The sequence below is a fragment of the Thunnus maccoyii genome, chromosome 9, assembly GCF_910596095.1.
Source record: "Thunnus maccoyii chromosome 9, fThuMac1.1, whole genome shotgun sequence".
Lineage (NCBI taxonomy): Eukaryota > Metazoa > Chordata > Actinopteri > Scombriformes > Scombridae > Thunnus > Thunnus maccoyii.
Window position 1 is genome coordinate 8720048 of NC_056541.1, and position 21032 is coordinate 8741079.

A 21032-nucleotide genomic window follows, 5' to 3' on the forward strand; every position below is an offset into this window, starting at 1 on the left:
CATCCACTCACTTTTCTCCGTGTACTTGGGAAATATACACCGGGGCAAGTGATCGGACTGGATATGTGCTGCGATTTCAAAACATGGATCCAATACTGATTTTTCGCCTGTGTCGTTGATTCTCCACTTGTGCGTTAACACTTTGAGCTCTTCTCCGGAGCTGTTTGCGCGCCCTATATTTTGGGGAGGTGTCGACTGGTGTGTCTACTGATCCCAATTTGGATGTTTATCGCTGACTATTTTTTAATCCCTCGTCCAAATGACTGAGCTCGGGTGCAGCCGGAGACGTGGCTCCCCACTCGGGAAGACCTACGGCTAAAGTTTGAAGGGTGCAGGGGTGCTTTAGGCTGTCCGTCTCCCACCGTGCACTGGATTTGCAATTACCCATAAATTGCAATAAACAGCGGATATCCTATCTGTCTCCACACGCGCTGGGATACATTCGACTTGGATTTATACAGCTTCTATTTTCACCCCCATCTAAATCATGAAGACCGTTATTATTGATGGTGAGTAGGCTACACATTAGACAATAGGGCGTCTGTAAAGTTTTCACACAAGGCAGACAGGGGGATACTGATGGGTTACTGCGCACTGATAAAATCCACATCGGGCAATGTCACTGATCTGAAGAGAACAGGCACAACCAGTGATAAATCAGATGTCCTAATTGGAGTTTACTCTGCTGGCTCCTTCGGGGTTTGGTTAAAACGGTACATGACTGACAATATGCGCATAAACACCTCGAATTTGTACAATCACCTAATTATCGGTTTATTTTTGGAGCAGACTAACGAGCAGCGTCTCTATCAGTTATGGATATTGCGACTGTAAACGACCTTGACTCAGTGGCTCTTAATTGAGCCATAATTCAGAGCCGATTTTGTGCGCGCCCCTTCTCTTTCTCTCTTTGTGTGCGTGTTTTATTAGTGCGCGAGCAAGAGAGAGCGCGCGTGAGAGAGTGAGAGGCCATGTAGTGTTTGTGGCGGTCAATATGCTCTGCGTGATATCGCAACTTAACCCGGGCATCCGCTTCATCCCGTCTGGACGCTGTGGGCTGAGCTTTTGATGAAGTCTGCAGATGGTCCGCTTGGCGGCCCAATAATACCGCTTTACTCTCCAGCTCCTTGGCTTATATTTGGTGTTTTAGTGGCATCGTCCCACTCGGGGTGCCGCCAAAGTGGCAGGAAATTAGGCCTTGTAGCTTTCACCGACTGGACTTGGAGCTATTCTAATGAGGGCAAGACATGCTCTCCCATTCCCGCTGGAAATAGCTAAGAATTTCATTTCTTGGCAGTAGCATGCTGTAGGCTTTGAGTGTGCGCGCGCGTGCACAGATAGGTGGAGGGGGGCAGGTGCCTGTTCTCTGTAAATATGTGTAATGCAGCGCAGTGAGGATAACACTGACATGGCGTGTGATGTTTGATATGCAGCACCACGATGAGATAAGTGCATGTATGTAACATTCAATTTGTTCCATCAAGAGCTTGTGGAAAACCCTTATCTCCACCCTGCCCCACCCCTGCACACACTGCCTTAGCACACACACATTCAAACACACACACACAAACACACACACACACAGAAACACACAGAGTGCTTATGCAACATGCTGTACACTCCCTCTCCCTCACGTTGTTCATTACTTGGCTAAAACTGCAGGATTATGGCAAGAAAGCTGCAGATTATTGTGGGCCTACAGAGTAACTTTGCATTTCACAACTAGCAAAATCAAAGAGGCACATCTACTTGTGCATTCTCTTTGATATGTCACAGGGTGATGCAAATTCAAGTGCACACCCCTTCATTGGCACAGAATGGCTCTGGGTCCCACAGACCCTACAGCCAGGTTTTCATCATCCAACTGCTGGTGTGATTTAGCACCAGGCTCCTGACACACACCTATGTCTGATTTTTTTTTTTTTTTTTTTTTTCCCTGCTGCAATTATAATTGGTATCCATCTCTCAGCTTCCTGATTTGGTGGAGAAAATATGGCCTGTCATGTCTTGTGTTTAAAGTGTCAGAGTGAGGAGGGACTTTAATTTACACTCTTTTTCACCCAGTCAGCATATGATCAAATGCCTCTGTGGGAAAGCTGTTGCTCGGGGGTGCTGTTGCTCCCTGTCTACTGCCAAGCAAAGCCAATAAAGCCCAAATGAATGGATAAAACCATTATGGTGGAACTGAAAGCTTTCTCTTCAGGAGTTTTAAACCACTACACAATGAGGGCATTTTTTTTCAATTAGTTAACTTTGTTATTGTTTTAGTAGTGCTTTGCCAAAAACTCTGCCCTATTTTCAAAAAATAGGCCACAAGATGCAGCATCTGAGGTGGCGAGATAATTGTTTGGAACACATCAAGCTGTAAAAAAAAAGATGGCACTCACACACACACAAAAAAAAAGAATAACAATACCTCATTTGCATAGCGGCATTAGGTGGGATCAAACATCATGCCATAAACTGACAATGAGACACGGCATCTTCCGCACCCTGAAAGGGAATGTGAAATTGATCCATCTTTGTGTTTGTATGGGTGTGTATATGAGCACAGAAGGAGGGCTGGGAGGGATAATGTGTGTGGGTGTAGTGTTTATGAGTATATGGGGAGGTCTGAGGAGAGTCTGTGAGTAAGTAAATGAAGAAAGAATGCGTGTGAAACCGAAGGTTATGTGACCTATCGTGCCTGCCGTTTTTTTCTGACTCACCTTCTATGCGTTCTTTCAGTTAAAGCGTCTTTCATCACGCGTCAGTATGTCAACTGCATGGATGCTGAGGCGAAGTGAGAGAGAAAATCATTTGTAGCTCTGCATTTTTCTTTAACAACGACTCCATCAATAAGGAGCAGTGTTTAGATTCTTGTGAGTTCTGGCTGAGACTTTGTTTTCCCTTTTAATTGGCCAAGGTCAGCAATGAGACCAAGAAAAGCATAACTCTTCCCCTGAGGTATTAAAGGGGAAATATGTAGGATTTTTGCAACCCATAAAAGAAAATGACTGTGATTTATCTGTATCTGGGAAGGTTGTTGATCAATACAACTGACTCATTGATTACTCTGCCAGGTGCTGAGATTTCTGGCTCTCATTTCTAGCTTTTCAGCCTGAATTTCAAGTCCCTCCCAGTCTCCCCGTTCTCATTTATTCACTTTTTCCAACTCTTTAACAATTGAGGATGGTGCTATGAGCAAGACCTTTTATCTATGAAGTCTAATACACATACAAATCCATTAACTGACATGCGCCTCCTTACCTACAGGAACTGATCATACCACAAACCTCCACCCGCACCCTCAGAACTGCCGGCAGCTTGCTCCTCCGGGCCCTTAGTACTAAGCTCCAGAGGATCTGGGGATTGAGCCTTCTGCTCTGCTGCACCACGCTTGTGGAACAGCCTTCCTAACCATTTGAAGCAGCAAGACCTTAGTCTCTTTTAAAAAAGGCCGAAAAACCTTTCTATTTGGGAAGGCTTTTTCATCTTATTACTATTTTCTTTTTGTTGGGTGTTCTATGTTATTAATACTGTAACACTTTGAGTTTCACTATGAATGAAAAGTGTTGGACAAATGAAATGTATTACTATTATTATTAATAAGCCTCATTACCTGTGCTTGAGACTTGTGCAGCTCCAAGAGGAGGAGATAATAAGTCCTGTTACTGTTGTTGCAATTCCTTCTGGTCACCAATAGAGGTCGATAAAGGTCACAGAGTGGTTATTGCCCCTTTGTCATGAAGTTTTAGGGGTCAATAGGAGTCAACACAGCTCTGCTGAGTGCAACATGTGGTTTGGCTGCAACCCAAGACCAAATTACATCAAAGGAGGGAAACAATAGGTTTACCTCGGCAATTCAGTTGTTTACTGCTACAAAACAAATCCGCATTGTCTTCGGGGTCCCCATTGGACAATGAGGGTAAATACAGAAAGTAATTCAAGGGTAATTGGCTCCAAACAATGCAGACATCCAGTCATGCCTCTACTTGTCTTATCTGCACAACACTGCATTTTTTGTTCCATCACAACAGAATTTCTTTGTCTCTCCTTGACATTGACATGATATTCCCATCCAATTACCCAATTACCTGGTCATCCAGATTCATAACTAAAGTTTCTTAGCAACAGGCAGTGTAATAACAGTTTATAAATGATAAAGTTTTAATCCCTCTAAATATGCCCAAAACATAATTGTTCTCTTCATGTAATGCACTACTGAATAACATAATAATGTCTTTGGAGAGATGTTGTTGAATTAGAATGAAAAGAGACACTATTTACACTTCATAATGAGAATTGTATGTAATACATGACAGCTTGTGCAGCAATATACTAATGACCCATTTAGTTGGCATTTTATTGCAATTAGTTAGCTTTTGACATTACAAGATTATAATTGTTTTATTAATGTTAATTTGTATGATTGTTTCAAATTTGATGTTTTAGTGATGATTTTATATCATATTAGGACTATTATTAATACTAATTTACCAGTATTATATAATTAATATTAAATTACTAATATTTGCATTTCAAGACACACCATACACACACAGTGCAGTATGATACAAGTATTTGTGCAGAATTGGTGAATCGTACATCAAAATGTCTTGGATTCCTTATACATTTCTGATGATGTCAGCTATTGTATTCATATTTCTTATTGATTACAGACAGTCTAAAGGATGGAGATGTCAACATTTTGTGCTACAGAGCCTTGGTGGTATTAATGCCTTAGTTACAGTGACAGACTGCAGCAGGCTATCTGAGAGTGGATCTGCTAGTATGTTCACTGCATCCTGATGAGCATGTTCCTTCAGGGGCTTCTTTTAATTGGCCGCGCCTTCAAGTAGCACTGCATTTGTTTATACAGTACATGCACACACACACACACACACACACACAGATTCCCACTGATACACACAAACACACACACATGCAGAGGCATGCTGGCCTCAGATATCCTTGGAACCATCCGCTCTAGGTTATCCCAGTCTCCCAGCCCTTCACTGCTAATCAGCAAGACAGAGAAACTAAGTGGATAAACGAGTAAAATTCTATTTGTTTATACAGAGGAAGCTAAGGGGCGAAAATATACAAAAAGCAGTAGAAATGGAATACACTATCCCCTCAGATTACCAGTCCTTAATCCTCTCTGTGCAGAAAATGCACTGTAAATGCTAACCCCCATCTCCCTACATTCCCCTTCTAAAATAAAAAGATTAAAAAAAAAAAAGTAAGTGTTGGCTCTTGTCTTGAGGAGGGTGTGGGAGAGGAGGGGAGGACCAGATGAACAAGCGTTATGCAACTTTAGGGTGGTGGGGCGGGTGGAGTCTTTATAGGGGATTTATTTATGTCTTTTTCCAAAAATCCACTCTGACACTGTATCATAATCCTTTAAAGGTGCCTACGCATGACAGAGCAGATCAAACCTCCCAACGTGCCTAAGCCCAACCCTTTAAAAAAAAAAAAAAGACAAGCGAAATTTTCACACAGTATGTAGTTGCATCAGAACTGTGTTCACACCAGAGTCGTGATATATATCCACCAGCTGAGCCAGCGAACAAAACAAAAGCCCCCATCCCTCAGGGGAGCAAATATGCATCTGTTGATTCCTTTGACACGTCAGTACCATATAGCTGCAGTTCCTAGCGTGCACAAACATGAGCTGGCTAATTTGTTGAACACGTTGCCCATCTCACTCCACTGCAGTGTCATCTTTCAATCTGGGATTTCATACTTGTTCTCGCTGTGTCCTTGGAACTCACTGTGCCCACTTTTCTGTCCGTGTATCCATGAAAGTTGCATGGTTGTTCTAATCCACTTGCAGATGTGAAAGTGCGCCGAGCTGCCTGAACGTCGGTGACGCTGATTATACCACAATAGGGAGGCTGACTGATGGCCTAGTAAATTGTTAATTAGACAGAGCAGAAGCCGCTCTTAAATTAGACGCATGAATGGAGCCGTTGTCAGCCTTATAAGTCAACCCTGCTCCATGCCTCTCCTTGCAGGCTGCAGTGCCACTCAGATAGATAAAGTGGCTTGCTGATCCAAGTACAATGTCATTGATCACACTGTTAGGAGGAGGTTTAGCAGAACTGATTAACACCAGATAGATAGATAGATAGATAGATAGATAGATAGATAGATAGATAGATAGATAGATAGATAGATAGATAGATAGATAGATAGATAGATTGATTGAATGATTGATTGATTGAATTTGTTGGATATAAACTATACAGTATGTGTATATAAAACATCTTCTCTCATAGATCTACAGCAGAGAGCTTGATGGTGGCAAAGAGGCAGGTCCATCAATACTTGGCTTCAGTAAACTCAGAGGATATTTTGATATAATTAGCCACATTTTGCTGACATATGACCTAATCTGAAGTCAGCACTCAGTTAGTATTGGCAGAACAGTCAAATATTCAATCAGGATATCCTGAGGAAGGACCTTTTTTTTTCCCCTCCATGAGCAGATAAATATTCTCGGGTATTTTTAGCTGTGTTGATCTCATTAGCGCTAGTGACGCAAAATGGACTCCCTACCAGTCCTTCTGATCATCCTGTGTGACTCTGCCTGTTTAGTGATTAGTGATTAGTTTGCAAACTCGACAGATGGGAGTTGGGTTTTTTGATGCTGTGTCTTACTCAATCCCTGGCACCACGTTGTTGAGGCGCATAAACCGAGGTGTCACCTTTCTGTATCTCATGCATTGTTGGAATCCTATTCTTCTCTTATATTTATCCTTATTCAAGGCAGAGTTCTACAGGGCCAGCTCAGGAAGACTCTGACTTGTGTAAAGAGTTATGTATATGGGGTTTTTTTTATGTGAAGGAGAAATTGCTGATTTCAGAGACTGCATGTTTTAGCAAGCTTTAGCAAAAGGTGCTTCTATAGCATGGGGGAGAGAGGCTTAGATAGATAGATAGATAGATAGATAAATAGATAGATAGATAGATAGATAGATAGATAGATAGATAGATAGATAGATAGATAGATAGATAGATAGATATAATGCTGAATTTTACATTGCACCATAGTTCCATTAAAGACTGAGTTAGAACAAAACCTTTCAGAAACTCAGCGACAGACTGTGCTTTCGTACAGCCACACTGCAACACATTCACGACTGTCATGTGTCTCCCCGTGAGCTTGGTAGGTAGTTCACAGCTGAAATATGTATGGGGAGCCCTTCAAAGGAAATAGGTCATCACTCCATGGCTCAGGAGAAATTGATCTGTTATAGAAGTGAAAGCCCATTCTGTAGGTGCTAAACATATATAATATATACCTGTTCTGGTGGCTTTATACAACAATTCCACAAATTTCCGATGGCAGATATAACTTTCTTTCATACACAAATCAATGTCCTCAATGGCAGGTGGGAGTGAAAGGATTTGTCGAGCAGGAAATGCATAATCCCGCAAGTGCTGCAGGAGCACAGTAAGACTTTCTAAACATACTCAGGCATAAAAGTGGAATCAATGAGGATCCCACTCATCTGCTACAATAAGTGTGCCCTATAACCTTTGCTTTCAGAGAACAACACTATTGTTTATCTACATGTAATTGGACAGGCTTGCCCTCGCAGAGCAAAGTACAGTATGAGGGAAAGGCGCCTCCCTCCAAGCTAAGGTGTAACATCTGTGTTCAGGGACGTCCGTGTGAATCCGGTTTTGCTCTTTGTCATCTCAGGGGCCCAAAGTAGGTTATTCTTATTAAAATGCAAATCTGACCAGTACGCTTCATCAGTACTCTCCTTTTGTCCCTGCGGATTGTGTGCCGAACACATATTCCTTCCGATTCTTTACAATCTTTCCCTCACTCTCACTTTCTCTTACTCCTCTTACATTGTGATGGTCATTCTTCTCTCTCTAATTCTATTACCGTCTCACTCACATACACACTGTCGCTCATCTTTCTGTCTTCACTCTCAGGTGTAAATGCTGATTATCTTGTGTAGATATCAGGCCACGGCAAATTAAATGTGACCGCAGCTAGCCTGCCAGGACGTCCATTATAATGATATCTGTAATCTGCTGGGCTCAGGGGAAGCAGTGGGGAGGGCAGGGAAGATAGAGGGATGATGATGGAGGGGGATTCAGTGTGGATCTGGTGGCTGGCAGGAGAGAAGCGGACATGGATTTTCCTCCACTGATGAGGTTTGCGTGGACATCAGGACCATATGTCATCCGTGGGTTTAAGTCCCACAAACCAGAGTCTCATCCAAAGCTTAAACAGCATCCAGTGCTGAGGTCATGACCTATGTTTATGTTGAGCTGGTGGAAAGCTGTTTCTTTCCCCTTTTATTTTAGCCTTTTTATCTTTTTTTGGCTACATCTGTGCTATGCATTCCTTGTAGCTGTGTCCATAAATGGTGGTTTGACAACGTAATCCTTGTATTTTCTCATTTAAGTGTGTGTTGGTTTTTGTCTGTTCAACCATATGGTGGCAATCAGCGATTACCCGACATTATGTATTAAGAACAGTAAATATAGATGTCTTTTTCTTCCCGATGTGTTTCAGTCAGAGTCTCAAAATGGAAATTTATCCATCTGAAAGTATTGAGGATGATTACATCAGGACACCGTGCAGGATTGAAACAACAGCGTTTAGATCCTGCAGAGCAGCATTTTGACACGTCTCTAAACGCATTAGAGAGGGAGGTAGACCTGTGTAAAAAAATTCCCATGGAATCCCTTTGACATTCGGTATGAGAGAGCACAAAAGAAGAATTGATCTGATGAGAGAAAAGATTGTACTGGGGATATGACGATTTTGCGGGCACGTCAGCTTGGCTCAGTTTCCACAACCTCTAATCAGAAATGGTGCTTGTTTTCTCATGCCTGTACGTGTTCCCAGCAAAGCCTATCATCACAGCAATTATTCCAATGAGGGAGATGAGCACTGCCAACACTCCATCTACGAGCTGTAAACAAATTATGCGGAGGGGTCTTGATGATGTCTGTGTGAGAAACGAAATAGTTTGAAACCATTTCTGATGGTCCCGCTGTGCCATTGTGGGTCCTCAGCCAGCAGATACCCATGAGGGTTCACAAGTGAAACTGTGCCACCACTGGAAGGAAGCTGGCTGTTACAGCGGTGCCTTCCAGATGTACAGTGTATGTGTAATGTATTGTTTTTTGTCTTCGCAAGCTGTATCTATGTATTCTGCATCTCTAAACAAAAGTGCAGACCCCACTCTGCTTGTTTGGATAATGAGTTTTGACAGATCAGCTTTTTTCTCTGTTTGCATAAATCAAAGCCCCAAATTTCCACCTGGCACTTTCAAGTAGCAATTGATCAAGATACAATTGCCATATGCTTCCTTAAATGTAATGTAATTCAACTTGATGCCATTAAGTCAGAGGAGGTTAATTTTATTGACGTGATTTTGTAATTAGTCAAACAACCGGTGGCTTATGTTTTGATATATCACATGTTTAAACTCTTTTGTCTTGTGGAAATTTCAGGTGGTTTTCAATAAATCTTTCAGTGGTTTTGCTGTGGGTAATTGACAGGTTATGTTTTCTCCCCCTCCATCGCTCCCTTGGAAGGCATTAGCATATTGAGTTTCGTGCTTGACTGTGAAGCGATTCCCACCATGCCTTTAAAAGGCATCGCATGAATAGGCGGTACATTATACCGCAGAGAAATATGAGACAGGAGAGAGGGCACACTCTTCCTCCACTTTACTCTCGGCTCATACACACTTCAGCGGGATGAGCTCGACATACGTGCATGCACACGCACACACTGGCTGCTAGAGCACCCCGCTGCTTGCTGACTCACACAAGGTTTCGGGGGTGGGCCGTATTTTCAGGAGGGGTGAGGAGTACATGTTACATTCCCATCTCCCACAGTTAACTCCGAAGAACCAGCCATGAAATAGGTACACCCCCCTCTTCAAGTCAAAGACACCTGAGACCCCACGTTTTTTCCTTGTTTATTTTTGCCTACTCTACCGTTTCACTGAAATTAGGGCTGGAAACTTACAGCATCTGATCGACAGTTCTGCTGGACTACTGATAACCTGGTGATCAGCGTGGATGATGCTGGGTTCTTTTCCATGAAGTCTCAGAGTACTTTCAAGACCGCAAATTAAAAGTACTGGAATGGTTTTCTGTCAAGTCAAATACCAGAGTTTAGATCTACTGTCAACAGCTCAATGTACCATCAAATACATTTCTAAGACAGCTAATAAATTATCTGTAATCTCAGACAGTGTTTATTTCATTAATAACGTTGATTTACAAGATTTTGACTCACATAAATTAACACCAAAATGAACAAGAGAGCTGTACTCTTACCTCCAAATGTCTTCCCTGAAAATATCTTCATCAACATAAAACCAAACTTCTTTTGAGTTATATAGGCTACTGTATAGAAAAAGACCTCCATCCTCTGACCTCCATTTCTAAATTATCATTATTCTAAGGATCAGCAAATAACAAGAAAGTATAAAACATATAGATGCACATACTTTTAAATATATGTCTACAAGAGAATACAGAGAAAACATCAATTCCATGTATAAAAGTTAAGTGGTTAAAAAGCAAAAAGTGTTATAAATTGCCTTTAATAAAGATATATTACTACATGACTGTAGATACAAAGATATTTGAATGCACGCATTTAAACAGAAGTGAATTTAAATGTCAAGTGAGACTGCACACTTCATGCAGTGTCAAGATTGAGATATCTGCTGCTGAGATTTTTTTTTTTTTTGGTGCTTAAAGAATCTAACAATTATCTCTCAAAAGCAAAACGTCCTTCCAGAAATAATGTCCTGGTTACTCAGGATGATCCAAAGACCTCACTGTTAACAGTTTTCATTCAGAAAACATTCAGTCAGTTGTTGGTGTTTTTGCCTTCTTCTGAAGGTAGAAAACACCAACGACTGAAACGTAGTTTACATTTTTTAATTGTTCTACATATTTGGATAATTTTGAATTGTACAACAGAATGATTTGTTTTTTTTCAATTTCATTTTTGTTTGTTTATTTCTATGTTTGTCTTTGTGGAAAACTTCTGATCTAAAGTTCGTAGGCCCTTTGCCTAAATTTTGATAGAATACCTATTAAATTACAGTTGACTTTGACTATCGGGAGCTGTTTTTTGGTGGAAAATGACTTTCATCTTTTAATAGAGTATTCTAGGGGCTTTATATAGAGGTCTGTGTATGTGTATAGATGATCAATAACACCAGTTACCAGCCATTAAGCTGTGCCTTGAAAGTTTGCCTACTTCATGAGCTCCTTCTGCAGGTAGCCAAATTTCATACAGAGGTACTCTTCCATTAAAAGCGGTTCGTTAAATAGCTCAAGACATACATTCAGAAATTCTAGGAGGTCACTTGTGGTATTACAGTATTTCCCGTCAATGGATTCTATCTGCGCATAACCCCGTAATAGAGACCTGTTATTTCAAAAGCTATAGCATCATGCATTAGAAACCATAAACAGCCATTAGCTTCATCCAGTGTGAGAGCACTGCACCTCACCACCGGCCGGGCAAAGCATTACTCAGCAAATGGAGACACTGGAGACTGGAAACTTCATCGCAGATGAGCGGATGAAAGCAAATATGGTTTACTGACATGGACTTTATGGGTCTCTCTTCCTCAAAGTAGCCCCATTTACTGAATCTGTAAGGTTTTATTGGGGAAGCATTTATTGGGCAAACATTGTCAACTACAGCTGAATTAAGGTTGATGTGTTTGGATTGGCGGTATCATTTTAGACACCTGTCAGTTCTGAAAGACGAAAAAAGGGCTTGTATTGTTATTTTTTCCCAGTTGTGATGTACCCATGTTCTTTGTCTTTCCACTCATCCCGAGGACATGTTTACTTTATCTGACAGAAAGATAACTCCCTTTTCCCTATGTTGTATAGGCCCTACTGATGTTTCATTTGCTCCAGTGGAAACTTTTTATATATTATGTAACTGACATTGAAACAGCCCCTCCATAAGGATTTCTCTGTCAATACAGCAGCAGCACTCTAATTATGTTCTTCTCATATCAGAACAGTGAGTGAGTGCTGTCTGATATGCTGTGGAGTATGTGATACCTTCTTTATTACTGAATGGGTTTATCCAGCCCGCCCTCAAACTATTCTCCTGTGCACCACCTTCCCAACTAGATAGAGTTGGACCTGTGCGTATTGGGACTGTATTACAGTATCGACTCCTCATCCACTTAACAGGAGAATCAGCTCCGTTTACGACTAATTAAAGCCATTAAAGAGGGCACACGCTAATGCATTTTTGCACAGATAACAGAAACATGGGCGGCAGTGGCAGCCGGGCTCATTTTACCGGCAGGTCAAGATGAGAGTAATTAACTGGGTATTAAAGTTGTAGCATGACGTGTTCGCCAGCTCTTAGACAAGACAAGATGGAGGTTCGGGTGCAGAGTGCTGATATGGGTGTCATCAAAACTCTGGCGGATTGCTTCTCATACTTCACACTTTTTAGTTCAAAAGCTCTGCTCGAGGATCCTCTGTTCCCTCAGCTGCTCTCAGAATCAACAGTGATGAAACAAGGAAGCACATAAAATGTTTTGCTACTGAGAGTATTAGATAAGTAGAACTCATGCACCTGCATTTATTCTATCTATCTATCTTTGAACGCCATTTACAGGATAGTGATTAAAAGAATATGTTAAGATAAAAATACAAAACTTGCAGCAGGTAAAGGTGGGGAGGTGGGTGGTTGAGGAAATGATGAAAAAGCTGTTTCCAAAGTTATTATAGCTACAGATGTAGCTTTTACTGATTTGTATTGCAGTATTTGCTGAAACTCTGTCTCACTGTGGAGCAATTCTCAAGAGTAACTCTTGGGAAAAATTATAGGTTACATCATCAGAATTTACATAAAATTGTCTGGCGATTAACTGAGTTTTGCACTGCAGTGTACCAAGTTATGTCTACTTTATAACATTTTCATTATCTACAATTCTAATAGAGAATTATTCAGGTTAAATGCATGAAGGACTTGCATAATGGCTGCGACCGCACACATGTACAGTCTGTGCAGCCATTATTCAGCACTATGACAGCAACCTGCAGCCTATAAGCAGAGATAGTTTTGCTTCCACCTCCTTGATGTACAGCTATATCACATCCATTGCACATTCCCGTCATACAAATCGCAATGATAGTCGATCTATACTTATGAAAATCCAGCCAGACAGGTGCAGTCAGTGTCTCTCTGCAGGGAAGGGTGTATGAATAAGCAGAAATTACATAGATAAATATTTAGTGTCCAGATGTAGATTAAAAAGACAAAACAAAGCCTGGTTTCTGCCACAAGGAGCAAGATGAAAGCAGAGGGCTTTAAGAGTTCCTCCACCCAAGGTAAGCTGTTGCTAAGCTGAGTCTACAGTATCTCTTATCCACTGTGCTGAATACAGGAAGAGGGGAAAGGGAAGGGAAAATAAGGGCTAAGCATTCTGTTGCCAGATTGACTCCATCTTCAAAGAGATATTAACATAGTGCCAGTTTCCCTTTTATCTTCCTTTAATTTCAAGGATGCCAGCCCAAATTAAAATGCAATGTGACTGAAATAAACCTAAAATATCAGACACAAAAGAAGGAGAGAGGGAAGGAAAATAAAAAAGCCAGGTTGGAAACATTGATGTGAAAGAAAGAGAACAACATTTTTCATTAACTGGGGCATCTCAGGGCATATTTTTCTATTAGTCCATTCCTGTATTGACTGCATTTTATTGCAACAGACCAAATCATGTGTGCTGATGTTCCCCTAATAAATATATTAGGGGAACATAAATAAATAAATATCAGATATTAATGGACTGTTGTAAATCCTTACTGATTACAGAGAAAAGTACAGATATTTTCAAACCATGCAAGCCAGTCGCAGGTGTAACATTTCACTTACAGAACTGTCAAACTCATTAACATTCAGCTAGAAAAAGATCAGCTTTGCATGAAATTTCAACAATGCCAAATGGGACACTTTGAGCCTAAAGAAATTATTATTTGGTGATGGCATCATAACACTCTAATAACACTGAATTTCAATATTTACCAGGGCAAGCTGGTTTGTGTTTTCACAGGATTCCCAGGTGACAGTGCGATTCCACTGGTACGCAAAATGGGCTCCACAAACACTCCAAGTAACTGCTTTAATGACTGCTTTCCGTGTCGGCAACAAAAACTCCAGACTTGCAGCTGTTCCCCACTCAGTTTGTTAAAAAAAATTAGCTTCTGAATGCTGCCTTCCAAATGTGGTGTGGAAATTAAAACGAATGAAGCCGAGTGCAACTTGCTCTGAATACCAAAACAGAGGTTTCAAATAAAGTCCACATGAGCTAGCAAAGGTTGTCTACTGTATAGGTTGTTCAGATCAGCAGGGAAATGGAAATAGCTTATTCTGTATCGACTGGCAACACAATACAAAACACACATCTAGCAGTGTGACTGCAAGACAAAACCCCCTCTCTCTGTCACCCCATCTCCATATATATTTCACTGGCCTTGCATTTCTTTGAAAGTTTCTTTGCCTTCTGTGTTTGTATCTCAAAACTTGTAGTAAATTTTAACCATGTCCCCTCGGCAGGAGTTTACATCCTTCTTACTTCTCTGCGGAGCCGGCAGCTGGCAGCATAATGTTAGAGATTGAGTGTCACAACAGTTTCTTTAGCTTCTCAAAAGAAGATTTCAGCTTCTCTTTCCCCATGCGACATCGCTGTCACAGACATAGCATGTTTAAGATAAAACAGGGAATAAAAGATCTTGGAAGATGATGTAGCAGGGCTGGTGATGGCACAGAAGATCAGCCTGCAGTAGAGAACCATGGGAAGTGAGAAAGACAGAGAAGGAGAGGGAATCCATGCATACTAATGCCACCCTCTGCATTCTTGTCTCTCTTTCATTACTTTACATAGGGGTCTTTATTTCAGCTTTAAAATTAACTATCTTCATATAATGATGCCTCCTATACAATATTCCTGTTTCCATATAACTTATTCACTGGAGCACTCGTGAATCACCAAGCTGGGGATGTTTCTATTCTATGCCATCAATCTGTCATCCTGATTTCCATCCAACTGCTTTTACCTACATGTCAACCTGATAGTGGTGTCTGCACTGCATAGAAGTAATTTGCCTATGGTATAATGTGGGTAATAACCGACACAGCATATTGACTTGGCTAATTGACTTAGAAATGGTGGTGATAAGAAGATAAATGGTGGGGTGTCCGTAGTATATTTGTGTCATTAGCCACACACTGTACCACAGTGAATACCTGAGGAGGTGCTCAGATGGGTTATCTGTCTGAGGAGAGGCGATGAAAACAGATTGAAGTGATTCATGCTGGTGTCCTCACAGCATGGAGGAGAGGCAGAAATATAAGGTGTAATTTTCAAAGACACATATGGTAATACATGACCTTGGTCATTTGTTGAGATACTCTTTAAAGGGACATTTCGGTTTCATGCCAACTAGATTTTATTTTTGTTTCCTCGGTCATCATTTCTGTCCTTAATTATAACATCGTGCTCTTCAAGTTAATTGCTGAGACCTTGGAACATGGCGGCATGGCTAGAAGATGTCCAATGGGGAAGAAACACAGTCAGACGATCATACAGGATTTAAATAAACCCCCAATAAAATTAGCAACCAAACTGTCTGTCATGAACATCCATCCCAGTTTACAGACAAGCCTCTTTGTTCAGCTTTGACCTACAGTACTAACTGTTACTGTATGCATGTGCACATTTTTCCTGTGCAACGTGGAATTATTATGGACATTTTCGGTGCACACACTTAGGTTTTACCTACAAATAAATTTATGGTTTGTTTACAACCTGTCTGATCTTGTGTTTCTTTCCCTGTCAAGCTTTATTGTATCAATTTGCTATGTTCCCTGATCTCAGCAATTGCTTTGATGTTATGTTTTTTTTTTTGTTGAGTACATTCTGTAAATTGTTTCTTTTACTTTGCTGAATTTGTTATCATAACCAATAGAATTGACAGACAAAACTAGGAACTAAGACTGAATTACAAACTGTAATTTTCCTTTAAAGGGTTGCACCAGTAATTTACTTTCATTCATATACTTTTACTTTCACTTGCACACAATTGGTGAAATCATAAGAGACAGATTTAAAAATAAATAAATAATCAAAGCATCAGGGGCTGAGATATCCTGTCTTTTAGTCCCTAGCATGAATCAAGCTCCAAAAACACTGGATCCTACACTTCCCATAATGCAACCTGATGACAACTTTCACTAGACCCTTCCTACCTGGGAAATACCCATTTTTCAAACTTCACACCAACAGCTTGCAACACAGCTTTTTGTTATGAATTTGTACTCTAAGACCAAACCAAGACAACCCAGATGACATCACTATGACATCATTAGGGTTATTTTTTTCAGACTATGGAGTGGACCCTTCAGAGCCACAAAAGACATTATACAACTGTTTTCACAGGCTTAATAGTACTCCTCATTACAAGTCAGTTCAAAGTAATTTGGAAAATTGGTGGAGTGCACCTTTAGATCTAGAAAGACTTTATTTTCTAAGACGGAATTTCTGTATCAACTTTTGGTTCACCTCAAAATCCTTTGGCTTTTTCAAGCTTGGAGGAATGCAGCATGCCACAGCGGGGTGGTATTTTTAAAGTAAATGTGCAATGTGAAAAGATTTGACTTGACTTGTGTGAAATACCAAATGGCAATGTTTAACTGCAGGGTTTGATGTTGGACAGAAAATGTCAAAATACGGTTCTGAAAGCAAAAGTAGGTCAGAAGTCGGCATGGGACTTCTGTGTAAATACATTCACACCACCAACACAATGCCTTCAAACGAGTAAAGGGTTCCCAGCAATATAAAAGCAGTGTGCTCCTAAGTAGCTCACAGACACATGTTCAAATTTCGGGTGACATCCGTAGTCAACAGGTGCCAGAACACAACAGCTGCTGCTGCTGTGACTCGCCTGCTCTGAAGTTGCCTTGGGGAGCCTGGTGCCAGAGCTGGTTTGGGTTCATCACGCATCTCTGTTTTGAATTTCTGCAAAGTTTGTTATGGCAGGAATGAGACGTGACAATGAAAAGGCTGAGGGGAAGTAGAAGTTCTAGTATGGAGGGGGGTGGACTTGTCTTTTAATATCTTCCATTTTATTAAGGAATAATGTGCATGGCATTAGATTTCCTGACTCTAAGGGCAGATCTTGTTCAAAGCAACCACTTCAGAAAAAGCAGGTGATAAAAAACGAAAAGAGAGAGAACTCTTTTTGGAATTCAGAAAGTGATTGGTTCTCAATCAAAACAGTATAATGACCCCTTGACCTATCTCCAAATAAGAGAGATGGAGAAGGTCTCCAGTTGGCTCCTTTGGTGCCTATTTAAAGAGCCGCCAGTCTGCGCTCCCTATTTTATCTGAGCCACAGAGCGGCTATTGGAGTCCACATGATTGATGTGGTCTCATCTCTCAGGCTGTCACGCTCTCCTGATGAGCAGATACTTTATCGACTCAGTTTTGGGAGTGTGTCTAGTCTCACCGCTCACAAGAAAGTATAAGCTCTTTTAGGGAATAGACTCCAAATGGTGACCTAAGCCCAGATCTTCAAAGTGTCGATTCAAGTGTAAGGTCCCATCAGATAAGTTCTCCTGGTAGGATAATAGTCTCGAGGAGAGGGAAGAAACCAACAGTCTGTTAGTGCTCTGCGCCAGACCCTATTGACAGAACACAAAATACTGGAGTTTGAATAATGGCATTAGCTAAGGTGACAACAGTCCATTGATGTCTGCTTTTGATCTTGAGTCTTCTTTTACAGTGAATATTGGCTCCTTTCTATAGTCAATAATGTCTAGCTGGTCAGCTTGAAGCGCACATCAATCCTGCCAGCTTTTTGAAGAATGGAAGTATGGAAATGCCAAACAAGACACTATTTTAAACACAAACCTATTAGTACATTTAAATGTACAAGCAGATTTCCCGCTGTTGTTTGCTTATCCCTGCTTTGTGTTGTGATGTTCAGTTCGGGGGGAAAAATATTAAAAGACTGTAATCCACAAAGTCTCTCTTTCCTACCAATAAGGTGATGGCTTTGCATTTTCACTCCTAAGCTCTGCCGGCTGTATCAGAGGGCAGCCTTCACAGAGGAGATTGTACAACCCCATGTAATAGGCTACTTCAGTTCTAAAAGGGCAGCTGCTTATCTTGTCCATATAGGATCCTTTGGTCAGACTGATCTGGTGTAGAGACATTAGGTCATAACCTTCATGTCCAGTTCTGTGTCAACTGACCATCTCTAGTGGCGGAACAAGCTCTCAAGTGAAAAACCAGAAGAAATACTTTGAGAAAAACCCATTCAATGAGAAGCTGTCTTTTGTGTGAAACTTGCTTTTCTTCCCATGCCCTTTCCCCCTTTTGTATCTTGCACTGTGTAAGGGAGTCGTGCTTAAGACAACCAATTTGTTCCACTAAGGGAAGCAGAAATGCTTAGATAATAGGTCTAAGTATCAGGGGGTTGTCAACGTTGTTTTTCTATGCCCTGTTAAATCATTATGAAAAGACAAGACAAGAGACGAGGCTTAAATTAAGAATAGTGAGGTGGAAATCAGTTAGCAACTTCTGATTAGGATTTACTAAGTCGTGACCTGCTGTTGCATAATGCTACTGCACCAAGACTGTGTGTTTCATAAGGTTACAATGGTCATCTACCACAACCTGTCTGGCTTTTACGCCACTGTTATGTGGACATTAAAAATGTCTTTCACTCAGGTATTTAGCCTACCAAAACTTTAAATAGTAGAATTTTTATTGTGAAATCATACAGCCAAAATAAACAACCTCTGTTTCAAATGGTGAATGGATTGCACTTACATAGCACTTTTCTAGTCTCCCGACCACTCAAAACACTTCACACAGCATGTCAACATTCACCTATTCATGCAAACATTCATACACTGATGGCAGAGGCTGCCATACAAGGTGCCAACCTGCTCATCAGGAGATCTAATGTAATATTCATTCACACACACTCATACACTCATGGCACAGCCTTCGGGAGCCATTTGGGGTTCAGTATCTTGCCCAAGGACACTTCAACATGCGGACTGGAGGACCCGGGTATTGAAGCACCGATCTTCCGATTAGTGGACGACCCGCTCTACCTCCTGAGCCACAGTCAGTCTCAACACCAGGCTCTTGTTGCATGTAGGCGTTTCCTGCCCTAACCAAGAATTGGCCTTCAACAAGCGAGAGTTTTGACTGAGAGCCAGCATCATAGACAGTCAGGATTTCCAGTGTTATGATTCCCAGACTACAAAGCCAGGGAAAAAGTGTAGTAACAGAGATAGAATCAGGCCTAAATGCACCTGGGTGTGTTTGTGTTTGCTGTCCATCATATGAGGTCTGAATTTGAATTTGCGGTGCACGTTGGTCTAGTACTGAAACAATTAGTTGATTAATTGATTAGAACTATTGAACTTTTTTGATTGTTAGTAGAATGTTTTTAATCATTTATTAAAGCAAAAATACAGATCATTCTCTGATTTCATCTCTGGTTTCATATAGTGTATGTGAATTGTATATTAAAGGGTTTTTTAGGGAGTTTTTCCTTATTTGAGGATGTTGTATTGCTGTTTAGACTGTAAAGCCCCCTAAGGCAAATTTGAAATTTGTGATATTGGGATATAGAAATAAAATTGACTTGACTTCGCCATATTGAATTTTATGGGTTTTGTACTGTACCAACAATATTTTGAAGAAATCACCTTGATCTATGGGAACTTGTGATTTTGGCATTCGGCATTTTTCACTATTTTCTGGCATTTTCTAGACTAAAACATGTATATTTGTTGATTTGCAACTATAACATTTGTTTATTATTATTACTTTATGGTTAGACTTTGGTTCAGACACCAGAAATATTTGCAATATTTCAGTGCATCCTTGACATACAGTTCACTACATTCATGCGAGATGTGAGACCTGACATTTGAAAAATGAATTTTAAAAAATCAAGTCATCGCTGAGCTTATGGCTTGGCTTGCTCTTTGTTTTGTGTTTGTTTACAAATGGAGTATTGATCAGATTGTGTCCTCTTGTCTGCTAAAATGATTACCTAACCGGAGGATAAATCCCCTCTTGACAAGATGTTGATTATAGGAATTTACCTTGATTAGGGCTATTGACACTTTTCTCTGACATTTTTAAAAACACCATTGATAACCATGTTAAGCTGATGGCAGCTAAGCTGCTACAGTCACTTCACTGGGATTTGCCTTTTATACCACTGGCTACTGGGATTTGAGCTGTCAAATTGCAAAGCTTAGCTCTAAAACAAAGAAATGGAAGAGAAAAAAAACAGTTTAGCACATCCCTTCAGAGTACAGCATGGACACAAGGGCAACATTTCTCATGAATCTCCATTCTCACATACAGTATACAGACAGACATTGCATGGGTCACTGGAAAAGGTTAACATAAATGGGAATTAACTGAATGAAGACAAAGAGCACTGCAGATGTTTCTCTCCACCACTGATGATCACAGTTTATTTTGATATGTTGTATGACACTAGTTTTTGTTTGATTGAGCTTTGGTACTTTCTAATTTATTGTTGGGCTATTGCTCATGAACTTTATATTTATGGTATTGAGTCATGTTAATCTTCCAGTGTCTCCTATTAATTTCATTTTCATTAAATACATTTATGTCATTTTCTTAGTCCAAGCATGTTGACTGTAAGTGGTTTTGTGTGTTTTCTTCATTTGACTTGCCTGGTGCTGGCATTTCAGTGTTGAATCATCGCACATTATTAAATCAAATCTGCTGCTGGCAATACAAAATGGAGAATTTCCAGAGCCGAGTGGAAGAAGGTCTAGTTAATGGATTGCATTCTTTTTTATCTTTCAAATAATGAATCTTTCTATTAATGTAGCACTGACTTTGATGTTGATCCACAGGCGTATACACCATTAGTCATGAAGCTGTCTACTTTTCACTGTATTTTGTCTTTTTTTTTTCTCCACTGTAGCACATATTTTTTCA

The 21032-nt window shown here is 40.5% G+C and overlaps 1 protein-coding gene across 1 annotated transcript in view; it reads left to right on the top strand.

Annotated features, from left to right (window-relative positions):
* Positions 1 to 313: 313 nt before the first annotated feature.
* rtn4r (reticulon 4 receptor) overlaps positions 314 to 21032 on the top strand; it is a 41632-nt gene continuing 20913 nt past the window's right edge. The window contains exon 1 of the mRNA XM_042421978.1: positions 314 to 509. Within this exon, the coding sequence (XP_042277912.1) occupies positions 488 to 509 (22 nt within the window). The 5' untranslated portion in view covers positions 314 to 487. The remainder of the gene's footprint in view (positions 510 to 21032) is intronic.